The sequence below is a fragment of the Bubalus kerabau genome, chromosome 10, assembly GCF_029407905.1.
Source record: "Bubalus kerabau isolate K-KA32 ecotype Philippines breed swamp buffalo chromosome 10, PCC_UOA_SB_1v2, whole genome shotgun sequence".
Taxonomy (NCBI): domain Eukaryota; kingdom Metazoa; phylum Chordata; class Mammalia; order Artiodactyla; family Bovidae; genus Bubalus; species Bubalus kerabau.
This window is the reverse complement of record NC_073633.1, coordinates 29973253-29999433: the sequence shown is the minus strand read 5'-3', so window position 1 is coordinate 29999433 and position 26181 is coordinate 29973253. Positions and strand designations below refer to the sequence as shown.

Genomic DNA, 26181 nt, shown 5'->3' with positions numbered 1-26181 from the left:
GGGAAACAGATTTCCAGATAGTTAAGTTGACACAGTACAAAGCCACTGTAATAGAGCTTAACTAGTTAACTTCACTCCTTGTTAACTAAGATTCATCATTATCTCTTTGAAGAACAAAACTTTCTGATAAGGACAACAGGAAAATTATGCTTCCTCTTCAGTTCAGTTCAGTCACTCAGTCCTGTCTGACTCTTTGGGACCAAATAAACCGCAGCAGGCCAGGCCTCCCTGTCACCAACTCCTGCAGTTTACCCAAACTCATGTACATTGAGACAGTGATGCCATCGAACCATCTCATCCTCTATCATTCCCTTCTCATCCTGCTTTCAATCTTTCCCAGCATCAGGTTCTTTTCCAATGAGTCAGTTCTTCGCATCAGGTGGCCAAAATATTGGAATTTCAGCTTCAACATCAGTCCTTCCAATGAACACCCAGGACTGATCTCCTTTAGGATGGACTGGTTGGATCTCCTCGCAGTCCAAGGGACTCTCAAGAGTCTTCTCCAACACCACAGTTCAAAAGCGTCAATTCTTAGGCGCTCAGCTTTCTTTATCATCCAACTCTCACATCCATACATGACCACTGGAAAAACCATAGCCTTGACTAAATGGACTTTTGTTGGCAAAGTAATGTCTCTGCCTTTTAATATGCTGTCTAGGTTGGTCATAATTTTCCTTCCAAGGAGTAAGTGTCTTTTTATTTTATGGCTGCAATCACCATCTGCAGTGATTTGGGAGCCCAGAAAAATAAAGTCAGCCACTGTTTCCACTGTTTCTCCATCTATTTGCCATGAAGTGATGGGACTGGATGCCATGATCTTAGTTTTCTGAATGCCGAGCTTTAAGTCAACATTTTAACTCTCCTCTTTCACTTTCATCAAGAGGCTTTTTAGTTCCTCTTCACTTTCTGCCATAAGGGTAGTGTCATCTGCATATCTGAGGTTATTGATATTTCTCCTGACAATCTTGATTCCAGCTTGTGCTTCATCCAGTCCAGCATTTCTCATGATATACTCTGCATATAAGTTAAATAAGCAGGGTGACAATATATACTCTTGACATACTCCTTTTCCTATTTTGAACCAGTCTGTTGTTCCATGACCAGTTCTAACTGTTGTTTCCTGACCTGCATACAGGTTTCTCAAGAGACAGGTCAGGTGGTCTGGTATTCCCATCTCTTTCAGTATTTTCCACAGTTTATTGTGATCCACACAGTCAAAGGCTTTGACATAGTCAATAAAGCAGAAATAGATGTTTTTCTGGAACTTTCTTGCTTTTTCGATGATCCAGCGGATGTTGGCAATTTGATCTCTGGTTCCTCTGCCTTTTCTAAATCCAGCTTGAATATCTGGAAGTTCATGGTTTAGGTATTACTGAAGCCTGGCTTGGAGAATTTTGAGCATTACTAGCATGTGAGATGAGTGCAATTGTGTGGTAGTTTGAGCATTCTTTGGCATTGCCTTTCTTTGGGATTGGAATGAAAGCTGACCTTTTCCAGTCTTGTGGCCACTGCTGAGTTTTCCAAATTTGCTGACATATTGAGTGCAGCACTTTCAGAGCATCATCTTTTAGGGTTTGAAATAGCTCAACTGGAATTCCATCACCTCCACTAGCTTTGTTCGTAGTGATGCTTCCTAAGGCCCCTTGACTTCACATTCCAGGATGTCTGGCTCTAGGTGAGTAATCACACCATCATGACTATCTGGGTCATGAAGATCTTTTTTGTACAGTTTCTCTGTGTATTCTTGTCACCTTTTCTTAATATCTTCCGCTTCTGTTAGGTCCATACCATTTTTGTCCTTTATTGAGCCCATCATTGCATGAAATGTTCCTTTGGTATCTCTAATTTTGTTGAAGAGATCTCTAGTCTTTCCCATTCTATTGTTTTCCTCTGTTTCTTTGCACTGATGGCTGAGGAAGGCTTTCTTATCTCTCCTTGCTATTCTTTAGAACTTTGCATTCAAATGGGTATATCTTTCCTTTTCTCCTTTGCTTTTGGCTTATCTTCTTTTCACAGCTATTTTTAAGGCCTCCTCAGACAGCTATTTTGCTTTTTTGCATTTCTTTTCCATGGGGATGGTCTTGATCCCTGTCTCCTGTAGAAACTTCCATCCATAGTTCATCAGGCACTCAGTCTATCAGATCTAGTCTCTTAATCTATTTCTCACTTCCACTTGTATAGTCATAAGGGATTTGATTTAGGTCATACCTGAATGGTCTAGTGGTTTTCTCCCACTTTCTTCAATTTAAGTTATTGTTAATATGTTATTATGATGCAATTATTCCTCATTCAACCAAAACCTACCGAGTTCATTTATCTATTTACGGGTGATGTTCTTTCCTCATCTAGCCGAATCACACTCTCCCACTGAATTCTGTATCTTAACCACTGAGATACACTGAGATGTAAGATTAAATTGTAGTGGCATGTTTTCTTTTACTACAGGCAGGCAAAGAGGAGAGAGAAGCTAAAAAATGGTTAATGTATGCATAAATATATTCATGTTAAATGAAGATAATTTTATAACTATTATAGCTTTTGTTACTGCAAATGACCACATGATTGTAACTGGAATTTATAACTACCTCATCCATTACCCATTCCATAACCTCTTTATCATAGTAAGAACCTCTACTCACTGTTGTACTTGACTTCCTATAAAGCAAGCTCCTTATTCAGGAGCAATGCTATGTGAAAAGTCATAAAGGTGAATAAAGTATTCTGCAAGTTCACCACTGTGGTTTTGGCAGAAGTTTGCAAGGCATTGAAGACAAATCCAAGGGTCTAATTTAGTGGAAGAAAATCTTGCTAATAGTCAGGAGAAACCAATATGCTGTGTTCTGGGAAACACCATTAAGAATGACGCCTGAGTTCTCAACACAAGCAATGGCAGTCACAAAAGAAAAGCATTCTCAAAGTTTTTAAAGAAAACAAAACTGTCAAGGAAGCATCTTATGAGCATGAATGTGTATTTTTAGATTGTCTTTTTTGTTAAAAATCACTGCTAAGAGAGTGAAAGTCAATGTGACTGGAAGGCTATATATGTAATCTTTATTACTAAAATGGGAATCAAATGCAGAATGTATTAAAAGCTCATAAACCAATATGAAGTGAAAATAGTTAATAAGAATGGCAAAATCTTGGAGATCAAATTCAGAAATATTATATTCAACAGCTAGTAAACATGCAATATGTCCTTGATTTCACTGTTTTTAGGGAAACCCAAATCAAGCCTCACCTGATCCATCTGTGTCCTTTCAGCAACTAGCTGGCTATCACACCAAAAGGATAATGAAAAACAGTGACTATCTCTAGGAAAGTAAGTGATTAAGTAAATGTCCTAGAAGCTTCCATTACTAAACTGATGTGGGGGGAAAAAGCAGGTCACAAGCCTGGCCACTGAAGGAAAGGAAGGTTTTAGTAGAATAAAGAGAGTTGATATTTATTGACCTTACTATATGTCAGGCACTGTAGGATGCATTTCCAATTCATTATCTAATTTAAATATCAAAACCCTATGGGACAGGTTTTATTGTTCCAATTATTTTTATCTTTGAGAAATGAGACACAACTTTCCTAGCTGTGAAGAGTCTCAAACCTTTATTGTCATCCAGAGTGTACCATTTACAGGGCTCCTTGGAGAAGATTTGGATATGAGGAAGACCTGACCCAGAACAGGATGAATGTGTGTCTCAGTGTCAGTGAAAATATGAATTTAAACTGGAACCTAAAGAGATCTATGAAGAATGGTTCTATCAAGATCTACAAGACTTTCTAGAACTACAACCAAGAAAATATGTCTTTTTCATCATAGGGGATTGGAACTCAAACATAGGAGGTCAAGAGATACCTGGAGCAACAGGCAAGTTTGGCCTTGGAGCACAAAATGAAGCAGGACAAAGGCTAACAGAGTTTTGCCAAGAAAACACACTGGCCATAGCAAACTCCCTCTTCCAACAACACGTGAGTCCACCCTACACATGGATATCACCAGAAGGTTAATACAGAAATCAGATTGATTATATCCTTTGCAGCTGAAGATGGAGGAAATCTATATAGTCACAAAAAGAAAATCTGGAGCCAACTGTGGCTAAGATCATGAGCTCCTTATTCAAAATTCAGGCTTTAGCTGAAGAAAGTAGGGAAAACCACTAGACCATTTTGCTGCTGCTGCTGCTGCTAAGTCACTTCAGTCGTGTCTGACTCTGTGTGACCCCATAGACGGCAGCCCACCAGGCTCCCCCGTCCCTGGGATTCTCCAGGCCAGAATACTGAAGTGGGTTGACATTTCCTTCTCCAATGCATGAAATTGAAAAGTGAATGTAAAGTTGCTCAGTCGTGTCCGACTCTTAGCGACCCCATGGACTGCAGCCTACCAGGCTCCTCCATCCATGGGATTTTCCAGGCAAGAGTACTGGAGTGGGTTGCCATTGACCATTTTGGTATGACCTAAATCAAGAACCTTATGATTATAGAGTGGAGGTGACAAATAGATTCATGGATTAGATCTCATAGACAGAGTTCCTGAAGAACTGTGGTTGGAGGTTCATAACATTGTACAGAAGGCAGTGACCAAAACCACTCAAAGAAAAAGAAATGCAAGAAGGCAAAATATTTCTCTAAGAAGGGATTACAAATAGCTGAGAAAAGAAGTAAGAGACAAAGAAGAAGGGGAAAGATATATCCAAATGAATGCAGAATTCCAGAGAATAGCAAGAAGAGATAAGAAATCTTTCTTAAGTGAACAATGGAAAGAAATAGCAGGGAACAATAGAATGGGAAAGACTAGAGACCTCTTCAAGAAAATCAGAGATACCAAAGGAACATTTCATGTAATCATGGGCACAAAAAAGGACAGAAATAACAAGAATCTAACAGAAGCAGAAGAGATTAAGAAGAGGTGGCAAGAATACACAGAAAAACTGTACAGAAAAAGGTCTCAATGACCCAGGTAACCATGAAGGTCACTCACCTAGAGCCAGACATCCTGGAGTGTGAAGTCTAGTGGGCCTTGGGAAGCATTATTACAAACAAAGCTAGTGCAGATGATGAAATTCCAGCTGACCTTTTAAAATCCTAAATGAAGATACTGTTAAAATGCTATACTCATTCTGCCAGCAAATTTTGAAAACTCAGCAATGGTCACAGTGGTAGAAAAGGTCAGTTTTCATTCCAATACTAAAGAAAGGCAATACCAAAGAATCTTCAAACTATTGTACAATTGCACTCTTTTCATAGATTAGCAAGGTAATGTGCAAAATCCTTCAAGTAGGTTTAAGCAGTATGTGAACTGAGAAATTCCAAATGTATAAGTTAGATTTAGAAAAGGCAGAGGAACCAGAAATCAAATTGCCAACATTCACTGGATCACAGAAAAAGCAAGGGAATTCCAGAAAAGCATCTACCTCTGCTTCACTGACTACACTAAAGCCTTTGAATGTGTGGATCACAACAAACCGGAAAATTCTTAAATAGATAGGATAATAGTACACCTTACCTGCCTTGTGTGAAACCTGCATGCAGGTCAGGAAGCAACAGTTAGAACTGGACATGGAACAACAAACTGGTTCAAAATTGGGAAAGGAGTACGTCAAGGCTGTATACTGTCACTCTGCTCATTTACACTGTGTGTAGAGTACATCACACATCATTTGACATGCTGGGTTGGATAAATCACAAGCTGGAATCAAGATTGCCAGGAGAAATACCAACAACCTCAAATATGCAGATGATACCACTCTAATGGCAGAAAGAGAAGAGGAACTAAAGAGCCTCTCAATGAGGGTGAAGGAGGACAGTGACAAATTGACTTAAAACTCAACATTCAAAAAACTAAGATCATGGCATCTGATCCCATCAATTCATGGCAAATAGATGGGGAAAAAGTGTAAGCAGTCACAGATTTTATTTTCTTGGGCTCCAAAATCACTGTGGAAGATGATTGCAGCCATGATATTAAAAGACGCTTGCTTCTTGGAAGGAAAGCTATGACAAACCTAGACAGCATATTAAAAAGCAGAGACATCACTTTGCTAACAAAGGTCCATAGAGTCAAAGCTATGGTTTTCCAGTAGTCATGTATGGATGTGAGACTTGGACGCTAAAGAAGGCTGAGAGCCGGAGAATTGAGGCTTTCTAACTGTGTTGCTGCAGATCTTTGAGAGTTTCTTGGACAACAAGGATATCAAACCAGTTAATTCTAAACCCTGAATATTCATCAAAAAGACTGATGCCGAAGCTGAAGCTCCAATACTTTGACTCCCCGATGTGAAGAGCCGACTCATTGAAACGACCCTGATGCTGGGAATAATTGAGAGCAGGAGGAGAAGGGGGTGACAGAGGATGAGATGACTGGATGACATCATCCACACAATGGACATGAGTTTGAGCAATTCCCGGAGATAGTGAAGGACCGGGAAGTCTGGTGTGCTGCAGTCCATGGGGTGACATAGAGTCAGACACGACTGAGTGACTGAACAACAATAAGACTTCCAATGAGTATTTATGAATATTTGTTAAATGAACAAAGCATGATTATCATAACATTTACTCCCATGTCTTCAATAGAATTTTCCTCAATCCTAGACTTGGATTTATTGTTTATTGTTCATTTTGTTCACAATTTAGTGTTCATTTTGTTCACAATAACAACCCTCTGTTTATGCTATTGGATAGGCAGGCATTCCATTTGTTTGGCAGGCATTCCATAAAATTGGAAGATTGTTTTCAGAATAATTTGAAGAATTGTTCAACATAATTTTCTCCTTAAATTCATGAATAATGACTTATCGGCTCATTCAGGATACAAGTAATTCTTGAGTGTCTACTGTGTACCAAGCTCTCTTATAAATATTGAATTACATGGCCTTTGAAGTAAATTTTAAATATAGGAAGGTTAGAGACAAATGAAAACTTAAAGAGATCAACAAATGAGAATCATATGACTGCAGTAAAGCAATCAAAAATAATTAAAATACTGCTATGGACAGTTTAGGACCAAGAAAATACAGATGAGTACAGAGGAATTACAAGTAAGATGTGTGTGCTGTGTGTTAAGATGCTTCAGTCGTGTCTCACTCTGCGAGTCATGGACTGTAGCCCACCAGGCTCCTCTTTCCAATGATTTTTCCACGCAGAATATTGGAGTGGGTTGCCATGGGCCCTTCTCCAGGGGATCTTCCTGATCCAAGGATTGAAACTGGGTCTCTTAAGTCTCCTGCATTGGCAGGTGAGTTCTTTACCACTCGTGCCACGTGGGAAGCCCATTTACCTGCAAACTTGAGGGGTTTTTCAAAAAGTTGCTTGCTGACTTTGGGTCTGGATTTAGATCTGCAGTTCTTCTCTTCAGTCACAAGAGGGGGCTAATTCATCTGAAAACTGTTTCTGGGAGAAGGGAAGAGAAATTTATTTTCCATTGATGTGCCCCTCAAAAGGAAAAATGACATATTTCACTTTCTTTAGGCAACTTGTGCCTTATTATCCCTTTTTGAATGTGTGTGGTCAAGGATTCAGGTTAGCCCAATAGCCTAAGCCCTTTCCAAGTACCTTCCTAACACGCTTTCCCATTTCCTCGCTCTGATTATCCCTTCCCTTTTCTATTCCTGATACCCTTTTTTCCCTCCTCCAACTTTTTCTACCACTCACACCCACCTCCACCCCACCTCCACTTTGTTTTCCTTCATTTCTGTCTATTCTTCTGCCGTAGCATCCTTGCTGCACGACATCCACAAGCATCAGCATAGGGAACATGAGGATTAAGGACCAGTGTTCAAGGAGGAGGTGAACACCATCTATGTCAATCAGTTCGTTTATTAAGAACAAATGCATGGAGAATGTCTACCTAGTTGGCAATAGATGCATGATTCCAGGAACCCTTACAAGAGCTGCTGCAAGTTCTAGGATGTGTAGCTGTTAGTCTCAATGTTATTAACTTTTCCTGTCTCCCAGAGCACATCACTGCCTACTTTTGAATCTCCAATTAATTTTCTGGAATGTGGATGGAAGTTTTCCTCATTTTACAACACAGAGCTCAGTACATTTTTCTGGGATTAAACATTGTGTTCCTCAGGCTTCATGGACCATCAGCCAGTTTCTTAAGAAACAAATGAAAGACCAATGGTTGTGCATAGACACATCATTGTGATCAGAATTCCTTTTCTTGAGCCAGACATTAAACTTCATAGATGATTTAACTGTGAGCTGGGGATGTTTCACCATCTTTTGGGGACATGACTAAAACCGGGGAGGAAGACATAGATAAGCAACTGCTTGATCATTGGCTGAGAAGGTCCTGGCAACAACACAGTGGTATCTGCACTGGTTGTAAATTTTTACTGACAGCTGTTGCCTCTGTTCTCTGGAACCTCCTCAAACCAAAGATCAGACACAAGCCTAAGCTCTGGGCCCATTGTCCTAGATTGTCCTTGAAGTATGAGGCTGGTGACTGGAGTAACTGTGTTTCTGACCTTGGGTAAGTATTCTGTGTCTACAAGGGATGACTTTGAGGCCAAAGGGCCACAAAAAGTCACTTACTCTCTACTCCTCTCTCTGTGCTTTATTCAGCGTTATAGTGATGGGACTGAGAAATGATCTGTGCATTTGCTAAAGAGGCCAGTCTTCTACATTACAGTTTAAATCATAGCCACGATACCAGAAGAGTCCTTAGCAGTAAGCAGGTTGTAAGAATTCTCTGGGATTATTAAGCCAAGGACCCATGGAACAAAGCCTGTGGAATCTCTGATTCTTGCCACATATCTTTGGTCTCTATAATTTTGTTGTTGTCCAGTTGCTAAGTTGTATCCAACTTTTTATGACCAAATGGACGTCAGTATGCCAGGCTCTTCTGTCCTCTACTACCTCCTGGAGTATGCTCAAATTCATGTCCATTGAGATGGTGATGCTGTTTAACCATCTCATCCTCTGATGACCCCTTCTCCTTTTGCCTTCAGTCTTTCCCAGAATCAGGGTCTTTTCCAATGAATCAGCTCTTGTCAGCCAGTGGACAAAGTATTGGAGCTTCAGTTTCAGCATCAGTCTCTCCAATGAATATTTAGTGCTCCTTTCCTTTGGGATAACTGGTTTTATTTCCTTGCAATCCAAAAATTAACATCCACAATATTTTTACAGGACATAAGTAGAAACACTGGAGTAGGGGTTAGGGCCAGACAGTTACAGAAGGGTTATGCCTTTGATCCATAGAATTACACTGATTTGTGCTCTGGAGTTAATTTGATTTCTTAACCCCCCAGGGAATGTGTTTGATGCTAAGATCACCCAACCCAGCTCCATGGATTATCCTGAAGGAGAGGAAGTAACCCTGCCTTGTAGCCACTCTACCATTAGTGGAAATGAGTATATATATTGGTATTGGCAATATCCCAATCAGAGTCCACAGTATGTCATTCATGGCTTACGAGGCACAGTGAACAGCCGCATGGCCTCTCTCACCATCTCTTCAGACAGAAAGTCCAGCACTTTGGTCCTGCCCCAGGTCACCCTGAGAGACACCGCTGTGTACTACTGCGTCCTGAGAGAGGCACACTGGGACAGATGGGGCTGCACGTGTGCAGTATCTCTGGTGGCAGGAAGAGGGGACACAGCGGGGGGAGCAGTCACGAGAGCAAATCTAGAGTCATCTAGAAGGAGAGTCAGAGAGCAGTAAGAGATGAGGAAAATGAAGGGAAGGAGAAGGGGAGAAGAAAAACAAAGAAGAAAAGGACATAAAGAAAAGAAGAAAAGGACAAGGAAGAAGTGCTTCAATGGTTGATGTGGCTGAGAAAATTATGGGTATACTAAGGAGTATGTCAAGGCTGTATATTGTCACCCTGCTTATTTAACTTCTATGCGGAGTACATCATAAGAAATGCTGGACTGGAAGAAACACAAACTGGAATCAAGATTGCTGGGAGAAATATCAATTACCTCAGATATGCAGATGACACCACCCTTATGGCAGAAAGTGAAGAGCAACTAAAAACCTCTTGATGAAAGTGAAAGAGGAGAGGGAAAAGCTGGCTTAAAGCTCAACATTCAGAAAACAAAGATCATGGCATCTGGTCCCAGCTCTTCATGGGAAATAGATGGGGAAACAGTGGAAACAGTGTCAGACTTTATTTTTCTGGGCTCCAAAATCACTGCAGATGGTGACTGCAGCCATGAAATTAAAAGATGCTTACTCCTTGGAAGGAAAGTTATGACCAACCTAGATAGCATATTCAAAAGCAGAGACATTACTTTGCTAACAAAGGTCCGTCTAGTCAAGGCTATGGTTTTTCCTGTGGTCATGTATGGATGTGAGAGTTGGACTGTGAAGAAAGCTGAGCACCGAAGAATTGATGCTTTTGAACTGTGGTGTTGGAGAAGACTCTTGAGAGTTCCTTGGACTGCAAGGAGATCCAACCAGTCCATTCTGAAGGAGATCAGCCCTGGGATTTCTTTGGAAGGAATGATGCTAAAGCTGAAAGTCCAGTACTTTGGCCACCTCATGTGAAGAGTTGACTCATTGGAGAAGACTCTGATGCTGGGAGGGATTGGGGGCAAGAGGAGAAGGGGACGACAGAGGATGAGATGGCTGGATGGCATCACTAACTCGATGGATGTGAGTCTGGGTGAACTCTGGGAACTGGTGATGGACAGGGAGGCCTGGCGTGCTGTGATTCATGGGGTCACAAAGAGTCAGGCATGACTGAGTGACTGAACTGAACTGAACGGAATAATCCTAATTGCAAGATAGAAATAAAATGAGAAGCATTAGCAATTTTTCATGGTTCTTTCTTGTGTCAATAAAATGTTAGTTCTAGTGTGTTAGTCTTAACCTAGAAGTGAAAAAAATACAAATAATTCTCATTGTTCCAAAGACTTTTTTCATGTCCGACTCTTTGCCAATTCAAGAACTGTAGCCCTTCAGGCACCTCTGTCCATGGGATTTTCTAGGCAAGAATACTGGAGTGAGTTGCCATTTCCTTCTCCAGAAGATCTTCCCAATCCAGGGATCAAACCTGGTCCTTTGTCTTCTGCATTGGAGGCGGATTCTTTACCACTGTGGCACCTGGGAAGTGGTTCAGTATTCTTTATAATGTCTGTGTAGTACTCTGAAATATTCTATTATTAACTACTTTTCCATTAATAAATATTTGTTTCTATTACTGTGCTCTCATAAAGAGTGTTATCTTTATACGTCTTTGCAGATTGACTTTTGTATATATGGAGACATGTCTATTGTAATGGAATTTCTGAAACTGGAATGACTGTTTGCAAAAAAAGCTGCATTTAAAATTTTTTTGATTAAGTGACAATTTTCATTCAAGTGGTATAAACAATTATACTTCAACCAACAGAGAGTGAGAAGGTGCAATTTGCATCTTCCAAAAATTGAGAATTATCAGCCTTTTTTATTTTAGCAATCCTAATATATTTTATCTATGGCATTTTACTGATCCCTAGTGCTTTTGAGCAATTTTTTTCTCTGTATATTGGCACTCTTTCATTCAAACTTGGTCATATGCTTATTCCTATCTTTGACCATTTTTTCCATTCAGTTCAGTTCAGTTCAGTTGCTCAGTCATGTCCGACTCTTTGTGACTCCATGAATTGCAGCACCCCAGTCCTCCTTGTCTATGACCAACTCCTAGAGTTCACTCAGACTCATGTCCATCGAGTCAGTGATGTCATCCAGCCACCTCATCCTCTGTCGTCCCCTTCTCCTCTTGCCCTCAATCCCTCGCACGCAGCATCAGGGTCTTTTCCAATGAGTCAACTCTTCACATGAGGTGGCCAAAGTACTGGAGTTTCAGCTTTAGCATCAGACCTTCCAAAAAACACCCAGGACTGATCTCCTTTAGAATGGACTGGTTGGATCTCCTTGTAGTCCAAGGGACTCTCGAGTCTTCTCCAACACCAGGGTTCAAAAGCATCAATTATTCGGTGCTCAGCTTTCTTCACAGTCCAACTCTCACATCCATACATGACCACTGGAAAAACCATAGCCTTGACTAGACGGACCTTTGTTGGCAAACTAATGTCTCTGCTTTTGAATATGCTATCTAGGTTGGTCATAACTTTCCTTCCAAGGAGTAAGAGGTTAGTTTTATTTGCTAGAATTATTTTGATATCTTACTTGATATTTTGATGTTTATATTTGTTAGTATGTTTTATTCTAACATAGTACCATTTATTTTTTAAATGATATTGTCTTTAGTCTTATACTGTCAAATCTATCAAACATTTGTTTCTTTTTGGCTTTAAAATCACTGTATTTTTAGAAAATCCTCAATGTATCTTTTAATCTTCATTACCGTTTAGTGAGTTATTCTGAGATCTATGCTACCTATTAGAAAGTGAAGCCTCAAAGAGATTTTAAAAGTTGCCTATATTCAGTTAATATGTCTTAGCCCAACTGTTACATTTATTTTTAAATCTGCTAATGTCAAGCTCCAAAATCTCGGCATTTGTTGCTCAATGTGGCCTCAATGGAAGCAATAAGCTCCAAAATAATGAGTCAATTGGAAAGTCAGTGGAATGAATCACAATACACATCCCAGAAGGTGAAACATTTCATGGCAAAATGTCAAGTGTTAGAATAAAAAGCATATGTTGTGACTCGAGAAAAGCAATAATCCTTAATTCTGTAAAGAAACATGCCGCCGCTGCTGCTGCTGCTAAGTCGCTTCAGTCATGTCTGACTCTGTGCGACCCCATAGATGGCAGCCCACCAGGCTGCCCCGTCCCTGGGATCCTCCAGGCAAGAACACTGGAGTGGGTTGCCATTTCCTTCTCCAATGCATGAAAGTGAAAAGTGAAAGTGAAGTCACTCAGTCGTGTCTGACTCTTAGCGACCCCATGGACTACAGCCCACCAGGCCCTCCGTCCATGGGATTTTCCAGGCAAGAGTACTGGAGTGGGGTGCCATTTCCTTCTCCAAAGAAACATGCTAGTCCTCTAAATATCCAAATGGCAATAGAACGATGTGTTACTGATTGTAGCAAGATTCTGAAACATCCTGAGCTCCTTATTAGCCACACATTTTCCCCAGGAGAAAAGATTTAGAGGAAATTAGAGCACAGGACAGGAAAATAATAGAGAGGTATTCCAGTCCTTGATGTGAGTGGCATCACTGACATAATATTCTTGGATCATCAAAAAGACAGAAATCTATCCTCCTGGGTAGAATGTGTTCAGTTCAGTTCAGTTCAGTTCAGTCGCTCAGTCGTGTCCAAACCTTTGTGACCCCATGAATCATAGCACGCCAGGCCTCCCTGTCCATCACTAACTCCTGGAGTTCACTCAAATTCACGTCCATCGAGTTGGTGATGACATCCAGCCTTCTCATCCTCTGTTGTCCCCTTCTCCTCCTGCCCCCAATCCCTCCCAGCATCAGAGTCTTTTCAAATGAGTGGAGGAGGATAGATTTCTGTCTTTTTGATGATCCAAGAATATTATGTCAGTGATGCCGCTCACATCAAGGTCTGGAATACCTCTTTAGTATTTTCCTGTCCTGTGCTCTAATTTCCTCTAAATCTTTTCTCCTGGGGAAAATGTGTGGCTAATAAGGAGCTCAGGATGTTTCAGAATCTTGCTACAATCAGTAACACATCGTTCTATTGCCACCTTTGCATGAGGTGGCCAAAGTACTGGAGTTTCAGCTTTAGCATACCTAAATGTAAATTGCTGTGTTTATCATGCTTTGGAAATTGCTTTGATTCATGAGACAGAGATGAAGGAACAGATACTGTACTGAGGTCTTGGAAAGTGCAATGAGAGGTGCTGTAGCACTTTCCAAACACCAGAATATCCCTCCAGTCACTTTTTCACTCATTTCTTCCTCTTCACAGACTTGGAGCTCACTTTCCTTTTCCTCACTTCACTATTATATGTTTTCGTTCCTTTTGCTTATTGAAGTGTTCTCAGTCATCAGCCCAGTACCCAACATATAGTAGGTGTTCAATAAATATTTATTGAGCAAAGAAATATTCATGACTGATGTTACTAATAATTGATAGGGATGCAATAAAATATTGAAAGGGTGAGTTAGATTTTCTATAAAAATAGAAGAGTCAACCTCATACGGATTTCATAATGAAGACAGGGTTATATTTGAAAATATTTATTTATTCATAAACTCATTAATCCTTTCCTTCTATTTCTGTTTCTTTTCCTTCCTCCCTCCCTCTCTCTTTTCCTTTTTTCCTATCTTTACTCCTTTTTCCTATCATTATTAGTGAAATAGGTCATGTGAAACTTTAGTTTATTCCAATACAAAATTATTTCTTCCATTAAAATTCCCAGTACGTTGTGTTTCTCATAAAGTGGTTGACACCATATATTTTGAAAGATTAAAATTATGCTTAACTAGATTCCCCTGAAAAGAAGCAGGGAATTCTGATTTTAGAAAAATAAATACAAAAAATAGTTATTTAGATATCAACTGGTATTCTCATTCAGTTCATCTTCCATAACTATAAGCCAACAGAGGTGTTAAAAGTCCGTATGGTATTTCAGTAAACCCATGCCCATAGTAAATCCATGTCCAGTTACAACTGGACATATTAGAACTGGACATGGAAAAACAGACTGGTTCCAAATAAGAAAAGGAGTACGTCAAGGCTGTATATTGTCACCCTGCTTATTTAACTTCTATGCAGAGTACGTCATGAGAAACCCTGGGCTAGAAGAAGCACAAGCTGGAATCAAGATTGCTGGGAGAAATATCAATAACCTCAGATATGCAGATGACACCACCCTTATGGCAGAAAGTGAAGAGCAACTAATAAGCCTCTTGATGAAAGTGAAAGAGGAGAGTGAAAAAGTTGGCTTAAAGCTCAACATTCAGAAAACGAAGATCATGGCATCCGGTCCCATCACTTCATGGGAAATAGATAGGGAAACAGTGGAAACAGTGTCAGACTTTATTTTTTGGGGCTCCAAAATCACTGCAGATGCTGACTGCAGCGATGAAATTAAAAGACGCTTATTCCTTGAAAGGAAAGTTATGACCAACCTAGATAGCATATTCAAAAGCAGAGACATTACTTTGCTAACAAAGGTCCGTCTAGTCAAGGCTATGGTTTTTCCAGTGGTCATGTATGGATGTGAGAGTTGGACTGTGAAGAAAGCTGAGCACCGAAGAATTGATGCTTTTGAACTGTGGTGCTGGAGAAGACTCTTGAGAGTCCCTTGGACTGCAAGGAGATGCAACCAGTCCATTCTAAAGGAGATCAGTCCTGGGTGTTCTTTGGAAGGAATGATGCTAAAGCTGACACTCCAGTACTTTGGCCACCTCATGTGAAGAGTTGACTCATTGGAAAAGACTCTGATGCTGGGAGGTATTGGGGGCAGGAGGAGAAGGGGACGACAGAGGATGAGATGGCTGGATGGCATCACCGACTCGATGGAGATGAGTTTGAGTGAACTCCAGGAGATGGTGATGGACAGGGAGGCCTGGCGTGCAGCAGCTCATGGGGTCGTAAAGGGTTTGACAAGACTGAGTGACTGAACTGAACTGAACTGATGACCATAGGAAGTACAGTGCTTGCCAAACCAAAAGTGGTGAACAGATTTTAAAAAGCATTTTTTGATTTCTGTTTTTTCATCTCTGTTCAGAAATAATCCTTACCAAAAAAAAAAAAAAAATCAAGTGCCATTCTTATACCAAATGTGTCCTGCTTTAAAACATTCTACTGAACTTATCTTTAGAAATTACAGAATTAACGAGTGCTGTTTAATAGAACTGTTATTAGTTCTATCACTAATTCTACCAATAGAGATTCACCAATAGAGATTCATGAGTATATGATCTCATGAGAAAAATAATAGGAGTTAGTAACTTGGAGCTCCATTGGCACACTGTGTCTTTTAACTATTTTTCCCTATAGCTGATACGTTAAATAATTGAATCAGGAAGAGATTGTTGGCAGTGCACACTGAGGATTCTAATGTTTCACAAATTCTACCTGTTTGCACATCTGAGGGGCTGAATCTAAAGTTAGAAGAATATCTAATTTGTTCATTACACCAGAATTGCATAAAACTGGCAACACACTAAGTGATTTTTAAATAAACTAGTAACAAGTATATACACAATGCAGAACATGGAGAAGAAAGCATCCTGGGCACAAAGAGGATGAGAAAACTTTGCAAAATAATTCATTTTAGTAGTTAGAATGAAAATTCAGAAAACTACATCACCCATGTAATAAATACATGATAACTATAAAAGGTAAAGAAACATTCTAAAAATAGAAGAAAAACCTGAAATAAAGAAGAATGATATGACCAGATGGGGAGGGTGACAAAGTAAAATTTTGTGATAAAATTGATACTGGAAAGGTATTACACTAAAAATTGGAAAACATTTGCATCCATGTGCCAAGGATAAAGGATTATAAATAGCAGTCAGAATGCAGATCTGAATGTAAGAATAATGCATGAAGTTAATAGAAAAAATTCAGAACTTGTTCATTACTTGTGTTAGATACACATTTCTTAAGCAGGACACAAGTATCTCTAAGCATCAAAATGAATCTATATTCATATATACATTCATTTTTTGTCACTTTTCTGTACAGCAGAGATGGGCACAACATTGTAAACCAACTATGCTTCATTAAAAAACTGATCTGTATTAAAATTATTTCAAAAGTTAAAAAGATAACTAGAAAATCTATTAAAGGATAACTAGTGAATATATTTACAGTATTATTATCTTATGAAATTTAATATTGATTATCAAAAATAATATATTATCAAATATCATCTATCACATATATCATCAAAGGGATCATTTTGATTTAAATATACCTCTTTCAAATTAACAAGAAAACAAATTGATAGAAAGACAAAGGTCTGAAGTAGGTTTTTGACAAGAGAAGATATTCAGATAGTCAATAAACATGTCATTCCTATAGGATACATAAGTTGACATAGCTAATTTACACTGGCAGAAATCAGGATACTGTTATATGTGGGGCAATATCATAAAGAGAGCACTGAAGGGCTGGTAATGCTCTGTTTTTTGATCTGAGTGCTGGTTATAAGAGTGTTGGTTACATGAAAATTTACCAGGCTGTACCCTTATATTACATTTTCTTACATGAATATAATACTCCAATAAAAACTAAAGTGATACATGAGGACCTCCTACAAATTATAAGGTAACAAGAACTAAAACTGAAATTTCAGGTGCTTTCATTCTAGTCTTCCTTTTCTGCTCCTGAAATATTTAAATAAGAACACATTTGTGAAACAAGCATGACTTCCGACCATGGGTAAGCCTTCTCTTAATAGACCTTAGATGAGAAATGTGTTATTGGTCTTTTTCATCTCTCCGGGATACAAATGTGACTTTTGACCTTTGGTATATAGTATTAGGACTCCCCTGGTGGCTCAGCGGTAAAGAATCTGCCTGCAATGCAGGAGCCGCAGGAGTCTCAGGTTCAATCCCTGGGTCAGGAAGATCCCCTGGAGAGGGCATGGCAATCCACTCCAGTGTTCTTGCCTGGGGAATCCCAGGGACGGGGGAGCCTGGTGGGCTGCCGTCTATGGGGTCACACAGAATCGGACACGACTGAAGTGACTTAGCAGTAGCAGTAGCTCTTTATTAGCCACACATTTTCCCCAAGAGAAAAGATATACAGGAAATTAGAGCACAAGACAGAGAAAGTAAGAGAGAGCCATTCCGGTCCTTGATCTGAGTGGCATCACTAACATAATATTCTTTGATCATCAAAAAGACTGAGAAATCTATCCTGCTGCATAGGATGTGTACCTAAATGTTAATTGCTTTGTTTATCATGCTTTGGAAATTGCTTTGATTCGTGAGTTAGAGATGAGGAATAGATGCTTGTACTCAGTCTTGGGAAGTGCAATGAGAGGTGCTGCGCCACATTCCAAAGGCCGGCATACCACTCCAGTTACTTTTTCACTCACTTCCTCCTCTTCACAGCCTTTGAGCTCACTTTCTTTATCCTCACTTCACTTTTCCTGAAACATATTATCTTTGTTCCTTTTGTTTATTGAAATATTCTCAGTAATCAGCCAGTACCCAACAAATAGTAGGTGTTCAATAAACATTTATTGAGTAAAGAAATATTCATGACTGATGTTACTAGTAATTGCTAGTAACTAGTAATTGCTACGGATGCAATAGAATATTGAAAGGGTGAGTTGGATCTTCTATGAAAGTAGTAGAGAGTCAAAGAACATCACATAAATATCATAATGAAGACAGGGATATATTTGAAAATATTTATTCATAAACTCATTAATCCTTTCCTTCTATTTCCCTTTCTTTTCCTTCTTCCCACACTCTTTTTCCTTCCCTCCTCTCCTTACTCTTTTTTCCCTATCATTATTAGTGAAATATGTTCCCAAGTATTTTACTAAGCTCTTCCTGTGAATCTTCAGTTTATTCCTATACAAAATCCTTTTTCCAGTAAAATTCTTAATACTTTGTGTTTGTCATAAGGTAGTTGACACCAGATATTTTGAAAAATTAGAATTAACTATATTCCCCTACAAAGAGGTGGGAATTCTCCTAATTTTAGAAAAATGTATAAGAAAAATCAATCCATTTTCCATAACTATAAGCCAACAAAGGTGTTAAAGGTCCATATGATATTTCAGCAATGCTGTGTCCATAGGAGAGACAGTGCTTGCCAGAAAGCCTTTTCTTATTCCTGTTTTTTATCCCCATTCAGAAATAATCCCTACCAATTAAAAAAATTCATGTGCTGTCTTTGTACCAAATATGTCTTGCTTTAAAGCATTCTACTGAAATCATCTTTATAAATTACAGAATTAATAAGTACTTTTTAACAGAACTGTAGTTAGTTCTACCACTAATTCATGCTAAGTCACTTCAGTCATGTCCGGCTCTTAGCAACCCTATGGACTGTAGCTTGCCAGGCTCCTCTGTCCATTGGATTCTCCAGGCAAGAATACTGGAGTGGGTTGTTGTGCCCTCCTCCAGGAGATCTTCCTGACCCAGTGATTGAATCCACATCTCTAATGTCTCCTTCATTGGCAGGCAGGTTCTTTACCATAGCGCCACCTGGGAACCCTCTATTAGTAGAGATTTATCATTAGATGATCTTACAAGAAAAATAGTAGGAGTTAATAACTTGGAGCTCCATTGGCACATTGTGTATTTTAACTTTATTTCCCCAATAGCTGTGAAAAGAAGAGAAGCGAAAAGCAAAGGAGAAAAGGAAAGATTGCAAGCATCTGAATGCAGAGTTCCAAAGAATAGCAAGAGATAAGAAAGCCTTCCTCAGTGATCAATGCAAAGAAATAGAGGAAAACAACAGAATGGGAAAGACTAGAGATCTCTTCAAGAAAATTAGAGATACCAAGGGAACAATTCATGCAAAGATGATATCGATAAAGGACAGAAATGGTATGGACCTAACAGAAGCAGAAGATATTAAGAAGAGGTGGCAAGAATACACAGAAGTGTACAAAAAAGATCTTCACGACCAAGATAATCACAATGGTGTGATCACTCACCTAAAGCCAGACATCCTGGAATGTGAAGTCAAGTGGGCCTTAGAAAGCATCACTATGAACAAAGCTAGTGGAGGTGATGGAATTCCAGTTGAGCTATTTCAAATCCTGAAAGATGATGCTGTGAAAGTGCTGCACTCAATATGCCAGCAAATTTGGAAAACTCAGCAGTGGCCACAGGACTGGAAAAAGTCAGTTTTCATTCCAATCCCAAAGAAAGGCAATGCCAAAGAATGCTCAAACTACCACACAATTGCACTCATCTCACATGCTACTAAAGTAATGCTCAAAATTCTCCAAGCCAGTCTTCAGCAATATGTGAACCGTGAACTTCCTGATGTTCAAGCTGGTTTTAGAAAAGGCAGAGGAACCAGAGATCAAATTGCCAACATCCGCTGGATCATGGAAAAAGCAAGAGGGTTCCAGAAAAACATCTATTTCTGCTTTCTTGACTATGCCAAAGCCTTTGAGTGTGTGGATAACAATAAACCGTGGACAATTCTGAAAGAGATGGGAATACAAGACCATCTGACCTGCCTCTTGAGAAATCTGTATGCAGGTCAGGAAGAAACAGTTGGAACTGGACATGGAACAACAGACTGGTCCCAAATAAGAAAAGGAGTACGTCAAGGCTGTATATTGTCACCCTGCTTATTTAACTTATATGCAGAGTACATCATGAGAAACCCTGTACTGGAAGAAGCACAAGCTGGAATCAAGATTGCTCGGAGAAATATCAATAACCTCAGATATGCAGATGACACCACCCTTATGGCAGAAAGTGAAGAGGAACTAAAAAGCCTCTTGATGAAAGTGAAAGTGGAGAGTGAAAAAGTTGGCTTAAAGCTCAACATTCAGAAAATGAAGATCATGGCATCTGGTCCCATCACTTCATGGGAAATAGATGGGGAAACAGTGGAAACAGTTTCAGATTTTGTTTTTCTGGGCTCCAAAATCACTGCAGATGGTGATTGCAGTGATGAAATTAAAAGACGCTTATTCCTTGGAAGGAAAGTTATGACCAACCTAGATAGCGTATTCAAAAGCAGAGACATTACTTTGCCAACAAAGGTCCATCTAGTCAAGGCTATGGTTTTTCCTGTGGTCATATATGGATGTGAGATTTGGACTGTGAAGAAGGCTGAGCGCCGAAGAATTGATGCTTTTGAACTGTGGTGTTGGAGAAGACTCTTGAGAGTCCCTTGGACTGCAAGAAGAAGGAGATCAGCCCTGGGATTTCTTTGGAAGGAATGATGCTAAAGCTGAAACTCCAGTAGTTTGGCCACCTCATGCAGAGTTGACTCATTGGAAAAGACTCTGATACTGGGAGGGATTGGAGGCAGGAGGCAGGAGGAGAAGAGGACAACAGAGGATGAGATGGCTGGATGGCATCACTGACTCAATGGACATGAGTCTCAGTGAACTCCGGGAGTTGGTGATGGACAGGAAGTCCTGGCATGCTGCAATTCATGGGGTCGCAAAGAGTCAGACACGACTGAGCCACTGAACTGAACTGAACTGAACTGAAGCTCTTTCCTTAATCTGAACCTTTGCCGATACTGTGCTCTTTGGTCAGAATGATTTTTCCCAAGTACTTGTTTAAAACACTTATATGTACTCAACCTTTAGAGCCCAGGTCAAGCAACATTACTTCTTATGTGAAATCTCAGAGGGTAATATTGCTAACATTTAATTATAAATATTCTTGGATCTGGTCCCCTCTTAAGATGGTTTGACAGGAATATTTGCCACTGAGGGCCATTTTATATTTATATTCATTCAAACTGTTCCCTACGAGGCATGAAGAGATTCCTTTTAGTCCACAAACCAAAGCACAGTCAAGTTCTCTTCTCTTCATTTAACAAATATCTCCTTCACAGCACAAGACCCAGAGATAGGCTCTAGCAAATACGATGGTGTGAGTTGGGAAAGGGCAACCTTCTCCAGTGGGTGACTATTCTGTCTTGGTTTACATCCTTCTGTGTAAACTGCGGCAGGGGTCCTGATCTGCATGAAGACCAGGGGACTTTTAAAACATCCCCAAGTGCTGCTCCAGGACCTTTGCTCTTTTAGGGTGGGAGTGGAGCCTTCACCAACATAGCATTCCTAGATTTGTCTTCATTTGGAGTTCAAATCCAACATGCCTGAAAAGGAAAAGTTATCCCAATCATATGCATTTCAAAGAACTTTGTTAACTCATGGGATTTTCCTTTTCCATTACATCCTAAACCTGCTTCTCTTTCTGTTTCTATATATAAAGTAATTCAGATTCAGATTTACTTTTGACTTTAAAGAAGTTTTGAGATGTTTACTGTTTGTATAAATACATGGCAACACTTCAAAGATATTAAGGACCCTATAGTGGGTTGGAGGGCGGGCCCCGAAAGATACATTCACATCCTAACCCACAGAAACTGTGAATGTGAACTTACTTAACAAAGAACCTTTTCAAATGTAATTAAGCAAAGGATATCAAATCCAATCATACTGGATTGTCTTGGTGGGGCCTCAATCCAGTGCCAAGTATCCTTTTAAGAGACACACAGGTGAGAAGTGTGTCCTTCCTCACCAGGAAGTCCTTGTGAGGTCTTCTCGATAGAGGAGGAGGTTAGAGGTATACAGTCACAGGCAAAGGACCACATGGAGCCACCAGAAGCCATAAGAGGCACAGGAGGAGTCTCTTCCAGAACATCTGGAAGGAGTATGTTCCTGCTAACACCTTGTTGTCAGACCTCTGGCCTCCAGGTTGAAGGGAACCGATTCTTATTTTTTGGAGCCATCGAATTCGTGATGATTTGTTATGGGAGAACTAGGGCTACTGGGGCTCACAGTTTTCCAAAGGTAATATTTCTAAATAGCTACAAGCAACTCCTGACTGTTTACATTCATGGAAGGGCACTTTTAAATTGCTCTTTGGGACATTTGCATTCAAATTCTCATATATGCAAACATACATATTTATTTATCATTCAACAAATGTTTGAGTAATCACTATTTACCAGGTATTACTGGATCAGCAATTTTTGATCCTGTCACAGAGGGGCAGCATCTGCAAACATAGACACTCCCTGGGGAAGATGGGTGGGTAATAAGGTAGTAAGTCTGATTGGCTGTCTCAAATTGTAGTCACTCCTTTCTATTTTCTTTCCAAAAGGCAGTATAGACTATATGTCTATAGATCTGGAAGAAGCTGATACAAGAGAAACCCTTTTAGGAGCAGGCAGATTCAGCACCTCTTTCTGAAGAGGAAGAAAAGGGAGATGCTACTGTTAGCACCAGTGTTGACCTTATGGATACAAATATCACGTGAGTTTGATTGCTCCCAGAAAATTCAGCACAGAGGAATCTTATATACAGGCAACTGTAGGAGTGGGATTTTCTGACTGAGAGCAGGATGTTGAGAAAAACATAAAAACTAAAATGTGGGAGATAGAGGGAACTGGGGAAGGAGACATGGAAAGAAGGAGAAAATACACAAGAAGAATGAAAGAGACCATGATAGCTGAGAGAATAAACATCTAATCAGACTTTCTCTGTTACTTCTCATTGCTTTTCTGAACAGAAATGAATGGACAACAGATAAAGCATTTTCCTGAATTCTTGCTTCTGCAAGAAGGAGAGAACTTTAACACATACTGCAATTCCTCAAGCACCTTTTACAGTTTACAGTGGTATAAGCAGAGGCCTGGGGGCAGTCCTGTCCTCTTGATGATATTAGCTAAACGTGGAGAAGTGAAGACACAGCGGAGATGGACAGGTCGGCTTGGAGAGTCCAAACAGCACAGCTCCCTGCACCTCGCTGCTGCCCAGCTCTCAGATGCAGGAACCTACTTCTGTGCAGAGGCACAGTGCTCTGGAAGCACCTGCTGCCTGTCCCCAAACCTCACTGTGGGCTCCAGCGGTCGCTCCTCCTCATCTCTTCTCAGAGCAGGGGCCAGAGATAGCTGAATTTATGATGTCTATGAAAATTGAATTTTTAATTAAAAAAAAATTCCTCAGACTCAGTGTTACTGAAGAATTCTGTCAAACATTGAATTATACACATTTTTTTTTGCAGAAAATATAAAGAAAATAATTCTTCACTCATTTTATGAGGCTAATATTACCCTGATACTCAAATCAGACAAAGACCATAAAGAACCAAAAACTACAGGGAAATGTCTTTTATCTTGGAGATAGACACAAATTTCTGAAAAAATTTTAGCAAGTAAAATTCATTGATATATAAAATGAATAATATACTGAGCACAAATGTAATTTCATTCAAGAGTGCAAGACACTTTAATATTGAAAATCAATGGATGGAATTTACCATATTAACAGGGTAGAAAAGAAAAATCATATCATCATATTAATCTAGTCAGGAAAAAAGGATTTGCAAAAATTCAGTAGTCAGTTATGGTGAAAACTCTGAGCAACACAAGAAGATGGGGAATCTCCTCAATAGCTAATGGTATTCTTACTAGTAAAAAACTATGATTTTCTCTAATAAATAGAACAAAACCAGAATGTCCATTCTAGTCTCTCCTTCTGTACAGTGCTAGATGTTGGAGCCAGGGCAATAAAGAAAGTAGATGTAACAATCTAATAGAGTTGAAAGAAAAAGTAAAACTGCCACCATTTGCTGGTAACATGATTATCTATGTAGAAAATCCAAAGAATATACCCCTAAAATTATATTAGGGAAATCCAAATTAAAATTAGAAAGAGAAAACACTTCACATCTATCATAAGGGCTAAAATGAAGATTACTGACAATACCAAGTTCTGGCAAGGAAGCAGAGAAATCGGATCATTCATGCATTGCTGGTGGGTGAATGGCCCAGTCATTCTAGAAAACAATCCAAGAGTTTCACATCAACTTAAATATTCACTTACTGAACAACCCAGCAATCACACTCCTGGGTATTTATGCTTGAGAAAGGAAAACTTTATGTTCACACAAAAATATGTACATTAGTACTTGAAATTAACCAGTGATCTTCACTGAATGAACAGATAAATATCCTACAGTACATTTACACAATGAGATACTATTTATAAATCTTTCTCAACTTCAATAGGGTTATTTTGCAATAAATCATTTTAAGTTGAAACAATGGTAAGTCAAAAGTTCATTTAATATGGGAAGGAAATCTAAAAAAGAGTGGAGATCAATATATACATGTATAACAGATTTTCTTTGCTGCACTGCAGAAACTAACATTGTAAAGAAACTATACTTCAATAAAAATAAATTAAAAATTTAAAAATGATAACCCATCTAATATATTTAACCTAGCTTCCCTTGAAAGTGAAAGTCACTCAGTCGTGTCTGACTCTTTGTGACCCTGTGGACTGTCTATGGAATTCTCCAGGCCAGACAAATGAAGTGGGTAGCCTTTCCCTTCTCCAGGGCATCTTCCCAATCCAGGGATCGAACACAGGTTTCCTGAATTGCAGGCGGATTCTTAACCAGCTGAGGCACAAGGGAAACCCAAGAATACTGGAGTGGGTAGCCTATCCCTTCTCCAGAAGAACTTCCTAACCCAGGAATCAAACCAGGGTCTCCTGATTTGCAGCAAATTCTTTACCAACTCAGCTATCAGGGAAGCGGTAGCTTCCCTTAAATGTGGCCAATACTTACAGTAGCTTACAGCTGGGAAAAAATTGTCTCACACAGTCTCTTTTATACTAAAATGATGAAAATCTTATGAATGTGTTGAGTACTGTACTGAAAGTGAAAATCAGGGTGGTTATATGGGTATGAAATGGCTGTAAATGTGTTGGTTGTTTACACTCATGATTTTGAGGCTGGCCAGGAGCTCAGCTCACTGGTGCTGCCCAGAATCACCAGGAAATACCATACTGCATATTGCTAGCTCAGGAAAAGATAAAACTTCAATATTCCAAGTATGGTTTCTACTGAATGCTTACCACTTTCTCACTACTGTAAAGTCAAAAATCCTAAATTGAATTATCCTAAATTAAGCTGGGGACAGTCTGTAGTGATTAAAAAGAAAAGATTATTGATATATGCAATAGTCTAGGTGGATCTCAGGATGTTATGCTGAGTAAAAAAAATCAATCTCAGAGGCTACATGGTGTATGATTACACTTACTGGATTATTATGATTGTATACATAGTGTGATTCTACTTATACAACACTCTCAACAGGATAAAATACAGAGATGAAAGTAGATCAGTAGTGACCTGGGTTGCAAATAATTGCAGGCTTCATGAGGGTGTGCAAAGAGGGTTTCTTTTAACAATTCTATGTCATGATTTCAATGGTGGTAACAAGAGCCTATATATGTGATAAAGTTTCACAGGGCTATGCATCAAAACCAGAGTGCATATAAAACTGAGGTATCATCACGATTTGTATTTTAATAAAGTTTTGGCAATATAAATTTCCTGGTATGTATATGTAATTATTATATTAGCATATATATTTTAGAATATCAAGCTGCTCCCCAGGCTGTTGTGGGCCTTTGTGGTCTCTTCTGCCTACTTACAAATAATTGGAAACCAAGGCTTCAGCAGTTTTCAAGGGTTGCAGAGATGGGGATGGTTGGCAAAGCAAGTTCTTTAGGGTGGTGGAATGGTTCTGTACCCTAATTTTAGTGGTGGTAATAAGAATTTACAAATGTGATCAATTTCACAACTATGCATAAAAAGGTGGATATAAAACATGTGATAAA

The 26181-nt window shown here is 39.3% G+C and overlaps 2 gene segments (V, D, J or C); both read left to right on the top strand.

Moving 5' to 3' along the window:
• Window positions 1–8430: 8430 nt before the first annotated feature.
• Window positions 8431–9661, top strand: LOC129622050 (T cell receptor alpha variable 26-1-like). The segment is given in 2 exon segments: window positions 8431–8470; window positions 9249–9661. Coding segments are annotated over 2 exon segments (453 nt in total).
• A 13013-nt stretch (window positions 9662–22674) lies between these two features.
• On the top strand, window positions 22675–23445 carry LOC129622049 (T cell receptor alpha variable 25-like). The segment is given in 2 exon segments: window positions 22675–22803; window positions 23060–23445. Coding segments are annotated over 2 exon segments (432 nt in total).
• The last annotated feature ends 2736 nt before the right edge of the window (window positions 23446–26181 follow it).